The sequence below is a fragment of the Podarcis liolepis genome, assembly GCF_965112155.1.
Source record: "Podarcis liolepis genome assembly, chromosome: 2".
Classification (NCBI taxonomy): Eukaryota; Metazoa; Chordata; class Lepidosauria; order Squamata; family Lacertidae; genus Podarcis; species Podarcis liolepis.
In genome coordinates, this window is record NC_139555.1 from 35819165 (window position 1) to 35835664 (window position 16500).

Consider the following 16500-nt stretch of genomic DNA (forward strand, 5'->3'; position numbering starts at 1 on the left):
CACACACCCACAAAAGTTCATGTTCAGCAGACTGCCACTCACCAGGTAAGCAGGCCTCAGAGCACAGCTTATTGTCCAGTGCTTTCACGCTTGCGTTGCCAATGTCATTGTTATTGTCACACTCCATACCTAGGTATGCGCCTGTCCTTTGGCCTGTAAGGGAGTTAATGTAGTTAGAGAGGGGATGGGGCTGCGCTTTGACATACGTATTCTTTCTCCTTAAAATATCGGAACGCACAAACAGTTCGTATCAGGAGTTGGGGAAGAAAACCTCAACGGCAGCCCATGGGGGCATAGAGAGTGAACAATAAGGCATTCGACTGGGTTGCATCTGCATTAAGCCATCTTGGCAGGTTTCCTCAACCACTTCCATTTCTATCCTGGTTTCCAAGGAAAAAAAATATTGCCAGTGAAAAAGGGTACAGGCACAGGAGGATATTTAACCTTTTCTGCAAAGGCAATACATAAACAGGCACAGAAAGGAAGATCACCAGCTCATGCTTTTGCAGGTCTCTGGCTGGTGTCTGAAGCCTTGTGGAGGAAGCTATATGAATGCTTCAAAAACCAAAACGTTCCCCCAACTTGTTACCTCTCCAATAAACGCAACACAACAGGAACCTCAGTTGGTTGCAAAAATTAAGCACTATTAATTTTGTATCGCAAATAAGCACCATTGGACATATCCTTCTCTTCGGGTAGCTCTGGGAATGGTAGTTCTTTGTGACAGGGGTGGGGAAATTGATGGCCTCCCGATGTTCCTGGACTCGCATCTCTCATAGTCCCAGACCACTGGCCATGCTGGCTGGGGCTGATGGGAGTTGGAGTTCAACAATGTCACCTGGAGCTCAATGACTTCCCGTTTCCTGTTCTGTTGAGTGAGTGCTAGGGATTTCTAACAGAATTCCTAGCCCCTTCACAAGAACGACAGTTCCCAGGATTCCTTGAATGATGCCTTGCACTGGTATAAAACAGATACAGAAAGGTCTGTAGCACAGATTTGTTTGCTTTGACACAGCTTAATGTTGGAAAGCAAAAACTGTGATTGCCTTAGGCTACCTTTTTCAGGTTTCTCAAGTAATATTCTAAGAGGTGCTCACACATATCATAATTACTGCGGTGAGTTTTCATTTTTAACAGTTGAATGAGAAGGCTAAACTGAGTCAAATGTCTGTTTAAATGGGGACATCTTCTTTTACCTGAAGCTCTCAGGACATTGAGTGATGCATTACTTCTGAAAATGCCCCAACCTAACCAACAATGACATCTGTTTTAACAATATCTGGCTATACCCCTCTCTCTACCCTACAAAAGCCCTTAGGCTTATTCATTATTTTTCCTTGCAATATTCCAGATTAAATTTAGACTGTGTGGGTACTATTTCGTTTTTTGTTTTGTTTTTAAAAGAGACAGAAATATCTATGTGGTAAAGGAAGAAATTTACAGAACTTCCATATATTAATTCCGGAAAAGTTAATAGAAATTTTGCCATTTGGTTTTTTCAAAAAGCGAAAGACCTTGCAAGAGGAAACCTTTTCAATTGTTTTCTGGACAAGTGGTTTTGGGGGCTGGAGCAGAAGACTATGTTTAAAAAAATCTTTCTGTGACAACTCTCTGAAGCCCTGAAAGAAAAGTATTCCACACAATAATGTGGGTTGTTCTTTACTTAATCAACCACACAGACTATCCATCCTACTCTGGACTCCCTGCTGGTTGGACGCGCAAGTGTGCAAAAACTCGCAAGTCCTAAGAACACCAGAAGAGCATTCCTGGACGTCTAAATAAGAGTGCTATTTAGAAGGCCTTCTGCTATTTCAGGCTTCAAAATAAAGTAAGTCTTTATGGTGACAGAATCCCTCAAAGCCGCTTTGGTTGACATGCTAAGAAGCAAAACTGATGCACAGCCAAGTACTCCAGCATGGCTGGTTTATGGAGTGGGCTGCTGGGCATGTGTTGAAGTATTGTGCTGCACGACTGCTGTACAAGGCAAGCATGCAACCCCACTGGAATCCCAGAAGCGCAGCTGGCACTAAAGCAGAAGCCCCAGCCATTGGAGGGGGAAAAGGGAATGGCACCTGCTGACCCACGGAAAAGCCACCAGGTTTTGGTGAACACTGCCATTATACTGCTATTTAAGAATGGGATCTCTGCCTCGTTGGTGCTTACTGAGGGTGTGAGAAGTGTCACGCATGGAAGAGAAAAAGATCACACGATCTGTCACCCTCCCCATCACCCAGAACCAGTGGCATGCCACAGAGTTTAACAGAGTTACAATTTGCTCCAGTTATGGGTAAACGTGGCCCAGCTCCTGCTGCAGCTTTTAAGTTAACCCTCAAATGTTAGCAAAAACACAGCAGCATGAAACATTCTGCAAGCATACCAGGAGGCAGAAACCTGAGGCTAATTGGCATGTTCCATTGAAATTGCATGTTCACTATGCATATGCCTTGTGGATGTCAACTTCCAGAATCATAACACGCATGTGGGTTTAAGTTTTGCTTTAACCTTCCAATTATTAAGCATGCGGTTGCGGCATTTTCGAGCTCGTCTCCTTGCTGCTGACCATGAGCACCTGAAACTTGCCTTTTAAAAATGAGATGCTCAGAGTTCACAAGGAAAGTCCACGAGTCAACTAAAAGCTATTTTACTTGGGGGGGGGGTTGTGTATGGAAACACTTAAGAATGTTCATTATGAAGTTTTACAAAGCGGGTTGATTTTTAATCAGCCAAACACACCAAATAAGGAGAGGAAGCCCATTTTACCTGGCTTCTCTTCCCATCACAGTGAGAGCTTGTCTCTGCATCTTCCAAAAGTACCAAAGAGGTGTGTCATCATCTGGGGTTATGGGAGTGTCACAGATCCCTTACTTTTGGGGGAGCAGTTTTCCATCAGGGTCCCTATGTCAGCGGCCCATGACCTAGCTTCCAAAACGTGATGATTTGTATTGACCTATGCTTTGCTGCTGCAAAGTTCTGGTGTCTATAGCCCTCTAAGTAGCTAAAGACTGAACCTAGTAGGTCATTATCTGCAACAGTGAAGATTTCCCCCCTCAGTTTTGCAATTTTGCACCAGAACATCCACTGCTATGGGCATTGCCAAAGATGCTCCAGCTATCTGAAGATTGCTCTCGGCTTCATCCTTCCCTCCCCGCTCCATTTTCCAGAGAAATGTTTGGAATTGCTATTGCTTTATTAAGGGACGCTGGCATTTTGAAATTGAAGACTTTTCATTTATGTCTCTACCTTGCAACATTTTTGTAATTTCACTTGTAAGCGACATTACTGAAACTTCTGAAAGCTGTTTTACACTACTTTGCAAAAACTAGACCTCAGAAACACATAAACCCACAATATACAGGGAAAGCCATCAAGTAGCTTTATATTACAACTCCCCCCCAACACCTCCAAACTCTTTAGACCATCCATCTGCTACTACAAGATAAACAAGGCTGAGCTTGTCCAGAAGTCCCACCCCCGCTCAGCCTTGCTTTTCCTTATCCACCACTGTGAACACTGCCAGCTGGATGTGATGGAACATAGCCAAAAAATATGGGGAAAGGAGTAATGGTCTGTTCTCTGTTACCATCTTCTTGTGTGGGGGAGCCAGCCTCTTCCTCCATGACGTCATTCCCCTGCCGCAAAAGATGACAAGGTGCAAATGTTAAAAGTGAAGGACTTGCAATACACAGAGGATGACACAAAAGCTCAGTTATCAGAGCTTGGTTCCCTCCTTAAAAGGGTGTCAAGAGAAGCATTCTCCTATATATTTTCTCCACAGAGGAAACCTGAAATTGGCTTGATCAAATGAACTCAGTCAGAGGCTCCTTGTGAAACCTAGTGCAGTGGTGCTTTGACCGATTGGAAAGCCATGGATATGAAGTTTAGTGTGCTTGTTCCTAGAACTGGAGTCCCAGTCATATGGGCGCACTAGGTTTCACAGGGAGCCTCTGGCTGAGCAGCTGCTTTGGCTGGGCAGCAGGGAATAGCAACCTAGAGAATATGTTTAGCTAACAGCAATCTATGAAGACTCAGATTAGCCAGAAGAACCGGGCACCAATCCAGAGTATTTCCTCCCCCTCTATTTTTTATAACTTTTTTTTTATTGTGACGTAGTAGTAATAAATAATTAAGAATTAAAATGTGCACCCCACGCCCAAGACCATTCCATTGTAACTATCCAACCTCCAAAAATTTCAACACCTCTTGTGATGGTTTGACCCCTTTCCATTTAAACACTACAAATTCTACAAATACCTTCCATATCTCCTCAAAATTATTTCTCCTGCACATTCCCCGTCTTACCTTAATAGCACATGTTAGTAAAGGGACCCCTGACCATTAGGTCCAGTCGTGACCGACTCTGGGGTTGCGGCGCTCATCTCGCTTTGTTGGCCGAGGGAGCCAGCGTACAGCTTCCGGGTCATGTGGCCAGCATGACTAAGCCACTTCTGGCGAACCAGAGCAGCACACGGAAATGCCATTTACCTTCCCACCGGAGTGGTACCTATTTATCTACTTGAACTTTGACGTGCTTTCGAACTGCTAGGTTGACAGGAGCTGGGACCGAGCAACGGGAGCTCACCCCATCGCGGGGATTCGAACCGCGACCTTCTGAGTCCTAGGCTCTGTGGTTTAACCCACAGTGCCACCATAATAGCACATGTTAATTTATCATTAATAGCTACATCCCACACCTCTTTATACCATTCCTCCATTTTATAGTCACCTTGCCCCTACCACTTCCTAGCTATAATAACTTGTTCAGCTGTCAATAAATTTGTGAGCAAGTCCTTCATATCCTGTGAAACTTCCACCCCACTGTAAATTGATAATAATGCTACCTCTGGACTTTCAGTCAGCTTTAACCCAGTGATTTCTGTTATCTCCTTAAACACCCTTTGCCAAAAACACTGTATGTCACTTTGTGCTGAGCTACAAACTTCATCACTGAGCAGCTCTCAGCTTCCCCTTTATCAACTACACAATTTACATTTTCCATCTACACAACTACACAATTTACAGCATTTTCCACCTAGAGTATTTCACTTTACTCATTGGCTCCCACCTGCCTTTCTATCCCTAATTGATGCCTAGGCTTTCAGGTTGCCAAAGCAAAACGTTTTCACAAGAAAGCTTCAGCCACTGGCTTTTACATCCAATCATCCCTCCCCTTCAACCCCCCTGTGTTAAATAGGCTTTCAGATGTGGAACTTTACCTCTGCGTCTCGTTCCTCTGCTGACATACTGACAAAATTTTCATCTGGAGATTCAACGGGGGTTGACTAAGGGAAGAGAAAGGGAAAAGGGCAGGACTTGGACTTACTGGTGCATTTCCTGTAGAGGCAGGTTACAATCACTGGCAAATTGCATCAGTGGTATCAACCCCAACACATGTTCTGAATTTTTAAAAGTCTCGCTGGCTTCCCACCTCTTCTCAAATGAGTTTTTGCAACAAGGTACACCTGGCCAGTGCTTTTTTTTCTTAAAAAATGTTTAGGGGTACTCTCATTTTGACTCAAGAAAACCACCATTTTATAGTACAAACTGGGAAAAATAAATACAGTAAATGGACAAAAGTAGGAAGATTCACAAAATGTTTAGGGGTCTGCATCCCCCCAGGAAAAAAGCACTGCACCTGGCCACCATATTGGTCCATTTCTGCCACACCCAGGCAATGGCTGCTTAGCCACAACCTACAATGCTGTGTGTGTCTGCTGCCATCTTGGATGTTAAGTGTGCCATATAATCACTGGGTTCCACCCAATAGCTGAAACGGCTTGAATAACTTTTTTTAAAAAACTAGGTGGTATTCAGCTAAGTTTTACCCAGAGTAGAACTTTTATTTTATTCTGTGAACTGCTCTGAAACCCCCTGGGTATAGGGCAGTATATAAAAAGAAGAAAAAGAAGAAGAAAAAGAAGATGAAATAATTAATAAACATGACTCAACCATGTCCATTAATTTCAATGGATCTACTCTGATTAAAACAGTTGAATATCTCTCTCGGTTTGAGAATTTTAAAAGGTCTTGCATTATATGAAGTGCTTTGCCTGCCCCAATGGTGAACACATCCCTTAGAGTAGGGATGGGGAACATGTAACTCTCCAGTTATTGTTGGAACACGACCCCCATCATCTCTGGCTACTTTCCCTCCTGGCTGGGAGTGATGAGCGTTGAAGTTCCACCATATCCGGAAGGCCACAGGTTTCCCACCCTTGCCTTAATAAGGGTGGCTGTCATCACAGAAATGAACTAGCCCTCATCGCAGTTTCTGCTGCTTGGTCATCTGAATCGGCTTGCCATACTTACATCTCCTTCTGAAGGTACCCCACTGGCAACAGCAGGCGATGGGATCATGTCCCCCTCTTCCTCAGTGCCAGGAGCTACGTAGGAGCCTGACATGGAAGACATGGTGTCAGTGCTGATCTCAGAGTGTTGGCTTTGAGAGGAAGCCATGGACATGACCGACTGGGCCAGGCTGCTGCTAACAGGATCTAAGGAAAGAGAGGAGGGCGCAGGCAAGACATTGCCAGGGAGGCTGGTTATAAAGGGACACACAATAAACTAGCTGAGATACAAGTTTAGCAAAAAAAATTAAAAAACAAGCTTTTTAAGAGCTTCCAAGATCCAACCAGAGCCTCAGTCCTGTGCAAGGAAAAGGTCCACTCTGCTGTGCTCTTAACTCAGTCGGTACATCACGTTTTCCTTACTGCATCGGCTCCTGATCACGTGTCTTTCATGAGCTGTCTCTTCTAGCTCAAATCCTACGATAATGATTAATATACACACAATAATTACCAAAATGATTATACATTCTTTATCAATCTTCTGAGAAAAATGCAGAACCTTATGCAAAGCCACAGAGACTTGTGAACTACCCAACCTAAGATGAACTTATAATGTCTGATTTCTGTTATAATGTCTCTGTGGCTTTGCATAAGGTTCTGTATTTTTCTCAGAAGATTGATAAAGAATGTATAATCATTTTGGTAATTACTGTGTGTATATTAGTTGCCAACGTGTTGCATGAGTCCTATTACTTCTATCAACAGAACAGGTTGCATTTTTCTAGCAAATCCTACGATAAAGCTACTCAATGATCTGCCTGCTTTCCAACTGTATAGCAGCAGCATGGGTTAATCAACCCATTAGTTAATCAACACGATATCCATAAAAGCAAGGAGGCCAAAAGGTGGAACATCTGCAAAACCTTTTTTTATATTTTAAAGCCAAGACTGTGCATCTTATGGTCTATCCCTGTGCACTGGTGTTCAGCCTATGTCCTCTGCCAAGGCGTACAAAAAGGTGGTATAGGGGAAGAAGTGTGAGATTGAGGAAAACCACTAATATGCTTGCTGAGGGGTCTTTTGAAGATGTGCCCCCAGAATCAAAGCAAGTCAGCTTTCCTTCTATACCTTCTGGAGAAGAGATGGTAGAAGAGAGAGGTGTCCCTGTACATGAAGACTGGTCTATTGCTCCTGAGGAGGATAAGGTAAGGTTTTCACTTTCTGGCGTCACACCACATTCCTGAAAAAAATGCATCAGATGTTAAGAGGGAAACATAATTTCCAGTGATGGAACTACTGCCATAAATTGTGTGCTTAGCCTTGCCATTACAGATAGGCAAACTCCCCCAAACCTGCTTCAGATTAATGGACATAAGAGTTGAGGTCTTCTGAAAACAAATGAGAAAGCTCTCAGATCATTTTACCAAGGCAATCAAAGTTCCAAAAAAATTAGCCCCTTAAAACAGGAAGTGATCTAGTTCCTTGGCAGTGCTCCAACAATCTCTGGTCAAGAAAGGCTTTCCTCAATCTCTCCTGGCCTGGCAAAGCATTTAGCAACAAGGGAAGCCAATGATTCTTCCCTGGCTTTGGATTTCAATCTGAGCCAGAGATGAATTCCTGAGTTAGCAAAGCTCACTTCCTCTTTGAGGTGGGCTTTTCCAAGCCTCTGAAATTCTTTCCTAACCAGGTTCAGGAGAGCTCTGCCAGCATGCTTCCTTAGCATGAGCAACAAAGACATCGGGTTTAACTCCTGGGATCTCTTGCAGGAAAACTCTTTAACCCTCCTGTTCCCAGGAAGCAGAGGTGTTTTTTTAATATAAACCCAAGACCTTTCAAACAAACAATCACCTCTTCATGAGGACGAGGAGACTTCCTCCTGGAAATCCTGATTTCAGATTCACTGCCGGTCTTCTCATCCTCTTCTTCATGTAGTACTGAGGAATTCTGGGATATTGACCTGGTGGAAAACAAACCACTTCTTTCTACTAGAAACCAAAGGGAAGGGGGAGCTCTAAAGAGCTACAAGCTGACAACAGAAGACACATCCACAAGCAGCTAGATACACCTGGAAGGCAGCAGCTACATCAAGAGACAGTGGACAGGTGCCAGCGATTGTAGCTTAGCCATGGCAGTTTGGGGAACAGCCACTGCAGTGCAGGAGACAACAGCAAGCTACTTACTTGGACAGGCTCTTCTTCAGCTTGAGTCCTTGGCTGCCGCAATCCGACAAGCGGTCAAGGGGAGACAGGGTCCGGACGGGAGGCAGGTGGCCATCACTGCCATATGAGGGCAGCATGCCTGACACGTGGCTGTCCCCAAGTACGTGGAGCGGAAGAGCTGCTGGGGATGGAGTGAGAGGCCCATTAAGGGCTTCCAGAAGAGAGACCACCTCATAGCCCGGAGGGATGTTCTCTGAAGACTAGAGGAACGGGGGAGATGGGTGTGAGAAGAACACTCTCCCTCTGTATCAAACATAGCTTTTTACAAGAGAGCTCAGCACAGAGGAGTAAGATCCACCCCCTCCAAAGGAATCCGACTCATACGTAAAAGGAGCAAGAGAGAGAGACAGACAGGCTGAGATCACCGATGGGAGACTTGCTTATTTCACATAAAGTTGCTGATATTTTCATGCTTTATTCTGGACCAGATCGCTTGGATTTCTTAGCCTGAAATCTTTTAGCTGGAAGAAGTTGTGACTGTGTGACTGTAAAATGGGAAGAGGAACACCCTTGGGTGCTGGAGCCGTGCAGGGCACAGAAGCCAGAGAGAGAGAGTGAGGAAAGGAGGGGGGAACTAACACACAGGAATCATCCAACACACAACCTCCTACTATTCTAACAAACTTCCATAGTCAAGAGGATATGGTGCACACTTTTCTGTTCTAAGCTTGACATTTCAAGCCTAGTTCCCTGACGTTGCAGATGTGGTGGTAAATTAGTTCTGGGCTCAGATCTCTTCAGACTGCCCACCGTGTGGAAAAAGTCACGTTGTTAAAATTATTTATCCATTGGGTGGTGGTGGAAGTCCACATGCACTCAAAACTAAAGTATTGAGGGGAGAAGACTAGAATTTTGCTCTTCTCCCCAGTATCTAGTTTTCTAAATGCAAAGCTGTTTAAAAAAGAAACCAGCGAAAAAGGAGGAGAAATTGATATTATTACCTTCCACTTGCAGTCTGAAGAACTATTGTCTAGAAACCTTAAATCTACTCTGCATGTGGACCTAGAATGAATCCCAGCTCTCCCCTAGATAGATACCAGATCTGCACTAAATTCTGGACATGCAGACTGGCAGGAGGTGAACAACTCACTCTATGTGGGTGCTGCTGGGGCTGAGTAAATTGCTGTAAGGCACAGGGCCTCATTTGCCAAGTAAGCTTCCATATCCCTAGCTCCTCTGTCTTCAACCCATGGCTTCTGTCTCAATGCTGATTCGCTTGATTTTGCATGGAATTTCCTGCCACGCTACCTGAATCATTGTGAGGAAGGCTAGTTGCCCATGTCATCAGCGGCACCTTTTCTTTGGACCCCGAAAGCCACTGGCTGTACAGCAGTCCCGCAACAGGCTCTGTGCATACGTTACTATAGGGAAGGTTTTTAAAGACGCCTTCTCTGTGCCCGACTCCTCTTCAGCAAACTACCGTATCTCACAGCCCGCAAGACCTGCTCAGCAAAGACAGCAGGGCAGTGTCAACACTGGGACCACCAGCACACCTATACTAACCGAGTGCTCCTCTGAGTCAGATGTCTGGGAGGCGATGATAGGGTTGAAGTTGGTTGGGGAAAGGGGTCCCAGCTTTTTTCTCATGGCTCGGATCTGTAGCAAAGCCCGGAATGCTGCAGGGCAAGAGATGAAGGGTAGGAGGAATAAAAACAGCTTCCAACAACAAATATTAAGGATGCTCACTGTCAGACAGGAACTCCTCATGCACACAATTTTGTGTGGCTTCCACAAAACACCAAAACGCAATCCCATAAATTTAATCCAGATTTACCCTTACTGGGTGAAATCTGATTTGGAAACCCCTGTTGTCAGCAGCCCATACGAGATGTTTGAATGACTCTTTGCAATAATAAGCCCCTGCTTGGAAGCTCCCTCAGGAGACAGGTGCAATATAACAACATACGCTATAATTTGCACATGGTGACAAAAAAATAAAAATAATTAAAAACACGATACTGCATGCAAAATCAGACAGGATTTTTGTCAACAATGAAAACTGAATGTTAACTTTCCAAAGTCAGAGGATCAAATAGGATAAGCCACTGATTTTTCCAGGATATGGCTACCTCTAATTTGGACGAACATCAAGGTGTAAAGAAGCTCGCGGACTTACGCAGCCTGCAGATGGGGCAGTTGTTGGCTTGGTAACGCAAGGTGTCGGCGCAGGTATTGCAGAGGCAAAGGTGGCGGCAAGGTAAGATCAAGGTGTCCCGGACGTCAGAGAGGCAGACCACACATTCTGCACTATTGTCGCTCACCTCATCTTCTGCCACCTGGAAAGGAAAGGAAAGCAAAATACAAAACAGGTAGGTGAAATATGACGTTCAAATATTTCCTTAATGAGTTTGAATAAATGGGAATGCTGTTTTGATGTGTTTACACAGATGTATTAGAGGTGGGGGAGAAGAGAACTGTAAAAATTGAGCAGTAACTAAATGTTAAGAGGTCCTCCCCTTTTAAATTTTAAAATTTCTGCCACAGCAGCTTTCCAAGGCGAATTCTCTTGTACTAAAACAAATCCTTCTTGAGTCTGTTTCATGTGTATTTTTACATCATGTGAACTTGCCCTGCATCCTCTGCTTCAGTACTCACCTTGGAGTCCTGTGTATTATATTTGTTTTCTATCCCATAGATCTCTTGAAGGAGGTAGCTCACTCCGTCCACCTACATGGGCAGGGAGAGAGAATCAACACATAAGTAATTGGAGGTAAGTAGAGTAAAAAAAAAAAGGGCTCCTTCGGGAGGAGGGGGAGGACTACAGACAGCTTCTGCGAGAAACAAGAATTTCTCTAATCCAAAGATACCAGTCTGCTTCGGTCCACCTAAACACACATACACTAGCCCATATTGTGGGGAAGTAAACTCCATGCTTCTCTGCAATACTTAAATGCTATGGGTGACTATGGCATGTTGAATTTTTCAACTTTCAAATTCCCAAAAGGAGGGGTGCTAAAAAGTTGTAACATGACTTGGGAAATCAAAAGATATTTTGGTTAAATTCATATAATTTAGTTTTGTTTGGTAAGTAAAATATGTATAAAATATATATATATATTCTTCATCAGACGTAGGCTTCCAAACACGTATTTTTATGACCCCCCATGGAAGAAACTTGCAAAAATTAAGTTTCATCCCTAAAATGACATCAAACTGTTCTTTAATTTTCCCTAATCCATGGCTTCCTAATGCCTTTTATCTAAATGCTCTCAGCAATAGGCATGGATGGTTGAGACTAGACTGGGATGGAGATCCCATACAAATCTGACCCCAACTCATATGCCCCCCCCCCCCAAATTGGGCAATATCCAACTTAGAGGTAGCCCACTGAAATGGGTGGACTTAAAATGGATCTAATATGAGTATGACTAATGTTGGCTATCACCCAAATATACTTGTGTCTCGGGGTCTTCAGTGATTCTAGGCAGCTTTCCCAGAAAAGTGGTAACCAGGGACACACCTGAACGAAAGCAGCAGGCAGCCACCACCAAACACCAACCCCACACTCACCACTTGCTTCTGTTTGAGGGGCTTCACACAAAAGCTGCCGTCGGCATGCTGGGAGAAAAACACAAACGATCAGATAGGGCTTTAGTCTGTCAAAAGAGGCTTCACAGAATACATTTGCGATGAAACAGAATTCGCCTACTGAAGAGCATCCGCTTTAAAAAAGAACGCGTCCGCCTTGTAGCAGAATGCAAAAGGAATGCATCTTATTCATGTTGTGCCTTGTGCTCCAGGAATCTTCTAAGAATCACTCCCCTTTCAACTCTCCTAGCGCTCTTCTTTACTATTCAAACGCTCACAAAAGATTGCTACAGTTCAAAAGCAGCCTCTAATCCTTTATATTTATTTCGCTGTGTAGTCACATAAATATTTTTTACATTCACTCAGCCTGCGTACAAGGGGTGAGTGTGTGTTAAATTTAATTAACTGAAGGAATTGGGGGGCGGGGGCTTGATTTGTTTTGGTATAAGCGAGTTTGGGTTGGTTCCACAGGCATGTCTTCTGATTATATCCCTGCTGAACATTAACGCCCCGCTTCTTTGGTGTTTGGGCATACGGCAAATAGACAGTGCTACCAATATCACTGTGTAGCAGAGCGTCAAACAAGCAGTGTGCAAAGCCTGCAACCTCAGGTGCTCAGTAGGATCACCATCCTCAGATCCCCTCCGATTCCATGAAATCCTGTTATATAGAAGAGGGCCCAGAGGTTCTCTTCTTCTACCAAGAAGGCCAACGTTGTTCAGAGATCCTGGCTGCTTCTTGGAAGCTTGGGCAGCTCTCCAAGCCATTCCTCATGATACAAAGTCATGTAACTTGGAGAATGTGGTGGGAAGCAGAGGCTGGAGAAGTCTACAGAGCTTGCCCCTTGCCAATTTACCCAAGCGGCTCAGCAGTCTTCCTAACCCTTTGACCACGGACTTGCTTTCAGAGCAAACTCTTGACCCACATTTGGGAGGCCAGATTTCTGGGCATAAAAGCTAGCTTGGACAAGAAGTCAAGAGAAAGACCACACTCACCTTCTCAAACGTTGCCAGGAGTACATGGCAGTGGCCCATATGCTCTGCAAGGCAACAGGCAAGAATGAGAGTGATTGACACACACATGCGGAAGCCTGTATATAGATGATAGAGGTCAGGGATGGCCTTCCATAATCAATCAATCAATCAATCAATCAATTACCGTATTTTTCGCTCTATAACACGCACCTGACCATAACACGCACGTAGTTTTTAGAGGAGGAAAATCTGTAGGCATGCCACCTGTAGGCATTCCCTCCATAACACGCACAGACATTTCCCCTTACTTTTTAGGAGGAAAAAAGTGAGTGTTATGGTGCAAAAAATACGGTAATTAATATTTTATTATTTATACCCTGCCCATCTGGCTGGGTTTCTCACGGAATACACAGATACAGTTGCACTTCAGTTCTCATCACCTCCAGCCAGAAAGGCCAATGGCCAGGGGTGATGCCAGCTGCAGTTTGCCAATATATGGAGGGTGACAGGTTTGTCACACCTGGTACAGGTTTTCTGCAATTGCAGGTGTCAAAGGACGAACACAATTCAAGTTGGTAAAACTATAAACAGATCAATTAAATGTGTACAAATAGCTCATTATAGGCAGTTTTCAGAGTGTATTTGTTTGAAAATGTCACTCAGCAGGGCATCTGATAGATAGCTGGAATGTGGTTATCTAAATAGAAGCTGGGTTGCAAAAAGTACAGTTACAGCTTGCCAGGCAAAAATCATTTGAGCATCCATGTTAACTCAGTGCCAAAATGAATCCAAACCTTAAGAGCATTGCTTACCGTCTCCCTCATCTACCACTGCAAGAACCACCATGGGGTAGACTTCGCGGTCCAGATCAAAGGCCAGCTGCAAAGAACAAGAAGGAAGAAGGGAATATATACAGTGGTGAGCAAAGTGAGCAGGGGCATCGGCCCCTAGTAACACCTAGAGTTGCTAAGTGCTTCTGTATCAATACTGCATTTTTAAAAGAGATGAATGGACTCAAGTTCCCTCTATACTACAATATAGTCTGCTGGCATCTTTTCTGTTTGTAAATTCCCATATGGCAGTATCCTGCTGCATTGGTATTATCAGGATGGGTCCTTACAACGTACTAAGGACTCCTTAATTATTATGCCTCCCCCCCAGTGCTGAAAATATCCCTTAAACTCCCTTCCCACATTTGCAAACCCACTTTGCCTTACCTCCTCTTCAGTCCATTCTGAGGGATCAACAGTGTGGGAGGGGAGGCAGAACTGCTGGCACACCCCTCGCTTGTAGTGGACAGTCTCCGATTGCAAACTATTGTCTTTGGGGATGTAACTACCATGGAAAGGGAAGACAACAAAGAACGTGTGCTAATTATTCTTGAATCCCAACATGTAGCATTCTCCAAATGCACTCCAAGACGAAGATCTTCCTCCATGCAACAAACCAGCTTTATCTCTAACAGGCTCTTACTAGTTCAAAGGGATTTCAGGTCTGCATTATATTAATATCCCCTGACAGCCACTTCCTTATTATCCAGAATATCAAGCCTCCAATCAAGACTCTCTAATGGTATCCTCAAGGCCGATTTCCAGAACAACCCCAGCATGTGGAAGCCCACGCTGACATTGATCCATGGTGAGTCACTCATCTACATCCTGATAGCATCTACATAATTCAACTCAGATTGGCTTCGGTATGCCACTGCAACATTGCCTTTTCTGCAAATGCGCAGAGATGTTATCAGATGCCATATTACTCTTGATTCTGTGCATGCTGTCAAATGCTGTTCTAGGATGAATTCTCCCTTGCTACAGGCTGACACTGATTCCAAGATTCCACAGCTCAAATTGCTACACAGACCCTTGCAGGTAATCTTTCTGCCCATCCATTAACTTCTGTCTAGTTGATTTCTCCCCCCTGCACATATAGCAAGCTCAACACGAGGCCCTTACAACAACCCACTTGGCTTTTTGTTGCTGTTTAGGTGCTTTTAATCTATTCTGCTTCTGGGCCCAATGTGTGTGGCCATTTCTCTGGTCACCTGCCCTTGCTCTTCCAGAAGGATTTACACATGTTGGCTCCCTGCCTGAACCTACAGTGATTTGCAGCCTCGTCCCTTGAGGACTCTGCCAACTTAGCTTTTCAGCAGCATACAAGAGAACTGCAAACTACATGCATTTTATACTAGTGTTTGCTCTGTCCCAGAATGGATGTTTCAATAAACGTAGCAATGTCAGGATGTTTGTGTTATCATTCACACTGCTTTGCGAATGGTCACTGCCCTTATTTTACATGTTTATGCTGTAAAGCAATTCCAGTTTCCTCATTTTCTTGTATTTTGTTTCCTTATGGCCTCACTGCTAACATTTTCTCTCCCTTTCCACCCATATATATACAAAAACACTCATCAACTAAGGATCCGATGAAGTAAGACCCTGGCCCACAAAAGAGTACACTGTGTTAGTCTTAAGGTGCCACTCAAAATACCCAGAGTTCTATTAATTCTAAAGCAGGTGTTTTTTTAAACTGCTCTGCATTCTAGCCATTGGCAAATTAATTCATTTTGCACTATGTGCAGCTGTTTCCCAGCAGTTCATGCTTCTGAATACCAGTTGCTAGAAACCAAAGGAAGGGAAGAGTACTTTTGTGCTTGGGTCCTGCTTGAGAGTTTTCCACAGGCATCTGGTTGGCCACTGTGAGCACAGGATGCTGGACTAGACAGGGCATTGGCCTGATCCAGCAGGCTATTCTTATGTTTAAGCATACATCTAACACCAAGTTGGGGCTGGGAGAAATGCTGCAGGCTTCCCAACTGTACGGAAAGCCCATGTGCTTTTCTATGCACACGTGAATAGGCTCTCCTTTGCGCTGAACATATGGATGCTATTGGCAGAGCCTGGAGGTGCAGTCCACCTCCTCCCTCCATTCACTGGTGGTGCAAAAAAATTCAGACACCCTGTCTGAGTGTGCAAGAAAAATTGAAGAAATACTATTATTAAGCCGTCTGATTCTGTGGGAAGCAAACACTCCCCAACCCAACTTTCGGTATATTTACCTCACTACTCCATTTTGGAATTCTTCAGTAGCCTGGTAATAAATTGTTATAGCCACCCGGGCATCAGTGTCGAATGTGAATTCCACATTGTAATGGACTTTGGCTTTGCTGACTTCTTCCCCTGGAGTCTTCACTTCCTCCGCACACCTGGTAGATAAAGACGCAGGCAAAGAAATTAGTCTAGCTCTAGACCAGGCATAGGCAAACTCAGCCCTCCAGGTGTTTTGGGACTACAACTCCCATCATCCCTGACCACTGGTCCTGTTAGCTAGGGATGATGGGAGTTGTAGTCCCAAAACACCTGGAAGGCCGAGTTTGCCTATTCCTGCTCTAGACCTTGCAACAAACAGAAAGGACGCAACTCAAAATGCCCAAGAAGTGATTTGACCTCTCTTCTGCTAAAACAGGTGTAGCCCTCCAGATGTTGTTGGAATACA

At 44.2% G+C, this 16500-nt stretch overlaps 1 protein-coding gene across 5 annotated transcripts in view; it reads right to left on the reverse strand.

Moving 5' to 3' along the window:
* Nucleotides 1-16500, reverse strand: part of RNF157 (ring finger protein 157) — a 73866-nt gene that overhangs the window by 12101 nt on the left and 45265 nt on the right. For 4 of the 5 annotated variants that reach the window (XM_083487554.1, XM_083487556.1, XM_083487557.1 and 1 more), the window contains 15 exons: nucleotides 16064-16210; nucleotides 14223-14340; nucleotides 13818-13884; nucleotides 13027-13070; nucleotides 12014-12061; nucleotides 11099-11170; nucleotides 10620-10779; nucleotides 10007-10119; nucleotides 8465-8703; nucleotides 8133-8241; nucleotides 7413-7524; nucleotides 6307-6491; nucleotides 5214-5279; nucleotides 3581-3629; nucleotides 43-153 (listed from right to left, as the gene is read on the reverse strand). In XM_083487554.1, the coding sequence (XP_083343680.1) occupies nucleotides 43-153; nucleotides 3581-3629; nucleotides 5214-5279; nucleotides 6307-6491; nucleotides 7413-7524; nucleotides 8133-8241; nucleotides 8465-8703; nucleotides 10007-10119; nucleotides 10620-10779; nucleotides 11099-11170; nucleotides 12014-12061; nucleotides 13027-13070; nucleotides 13818-13884; nucleotides 14223-14340; nucleotides 16064-16210 (1640 nt within the window). The remainder of the gene's footprint in view (nucleotides 1-42; nucleotides 154-3580; nucleotides 3630-5213; nucleotides 5280-6306; nucleotides 6492-7412; nucleotides 7525-8132; nucleotides 8242-8464; nucleotides 8704-10006; nucleotides 10120-10619; nucleotides 10780-11098; nucleotides 11171-12013; nucleotides 12062-13026; nucleotides 13071-13817; nucleotides 13885-14222; nucleotides 14341-16063; nucleotides 16211-16500) is intronic. The other variant, XM_083487558.1, reaches the window with a different exon arrangement.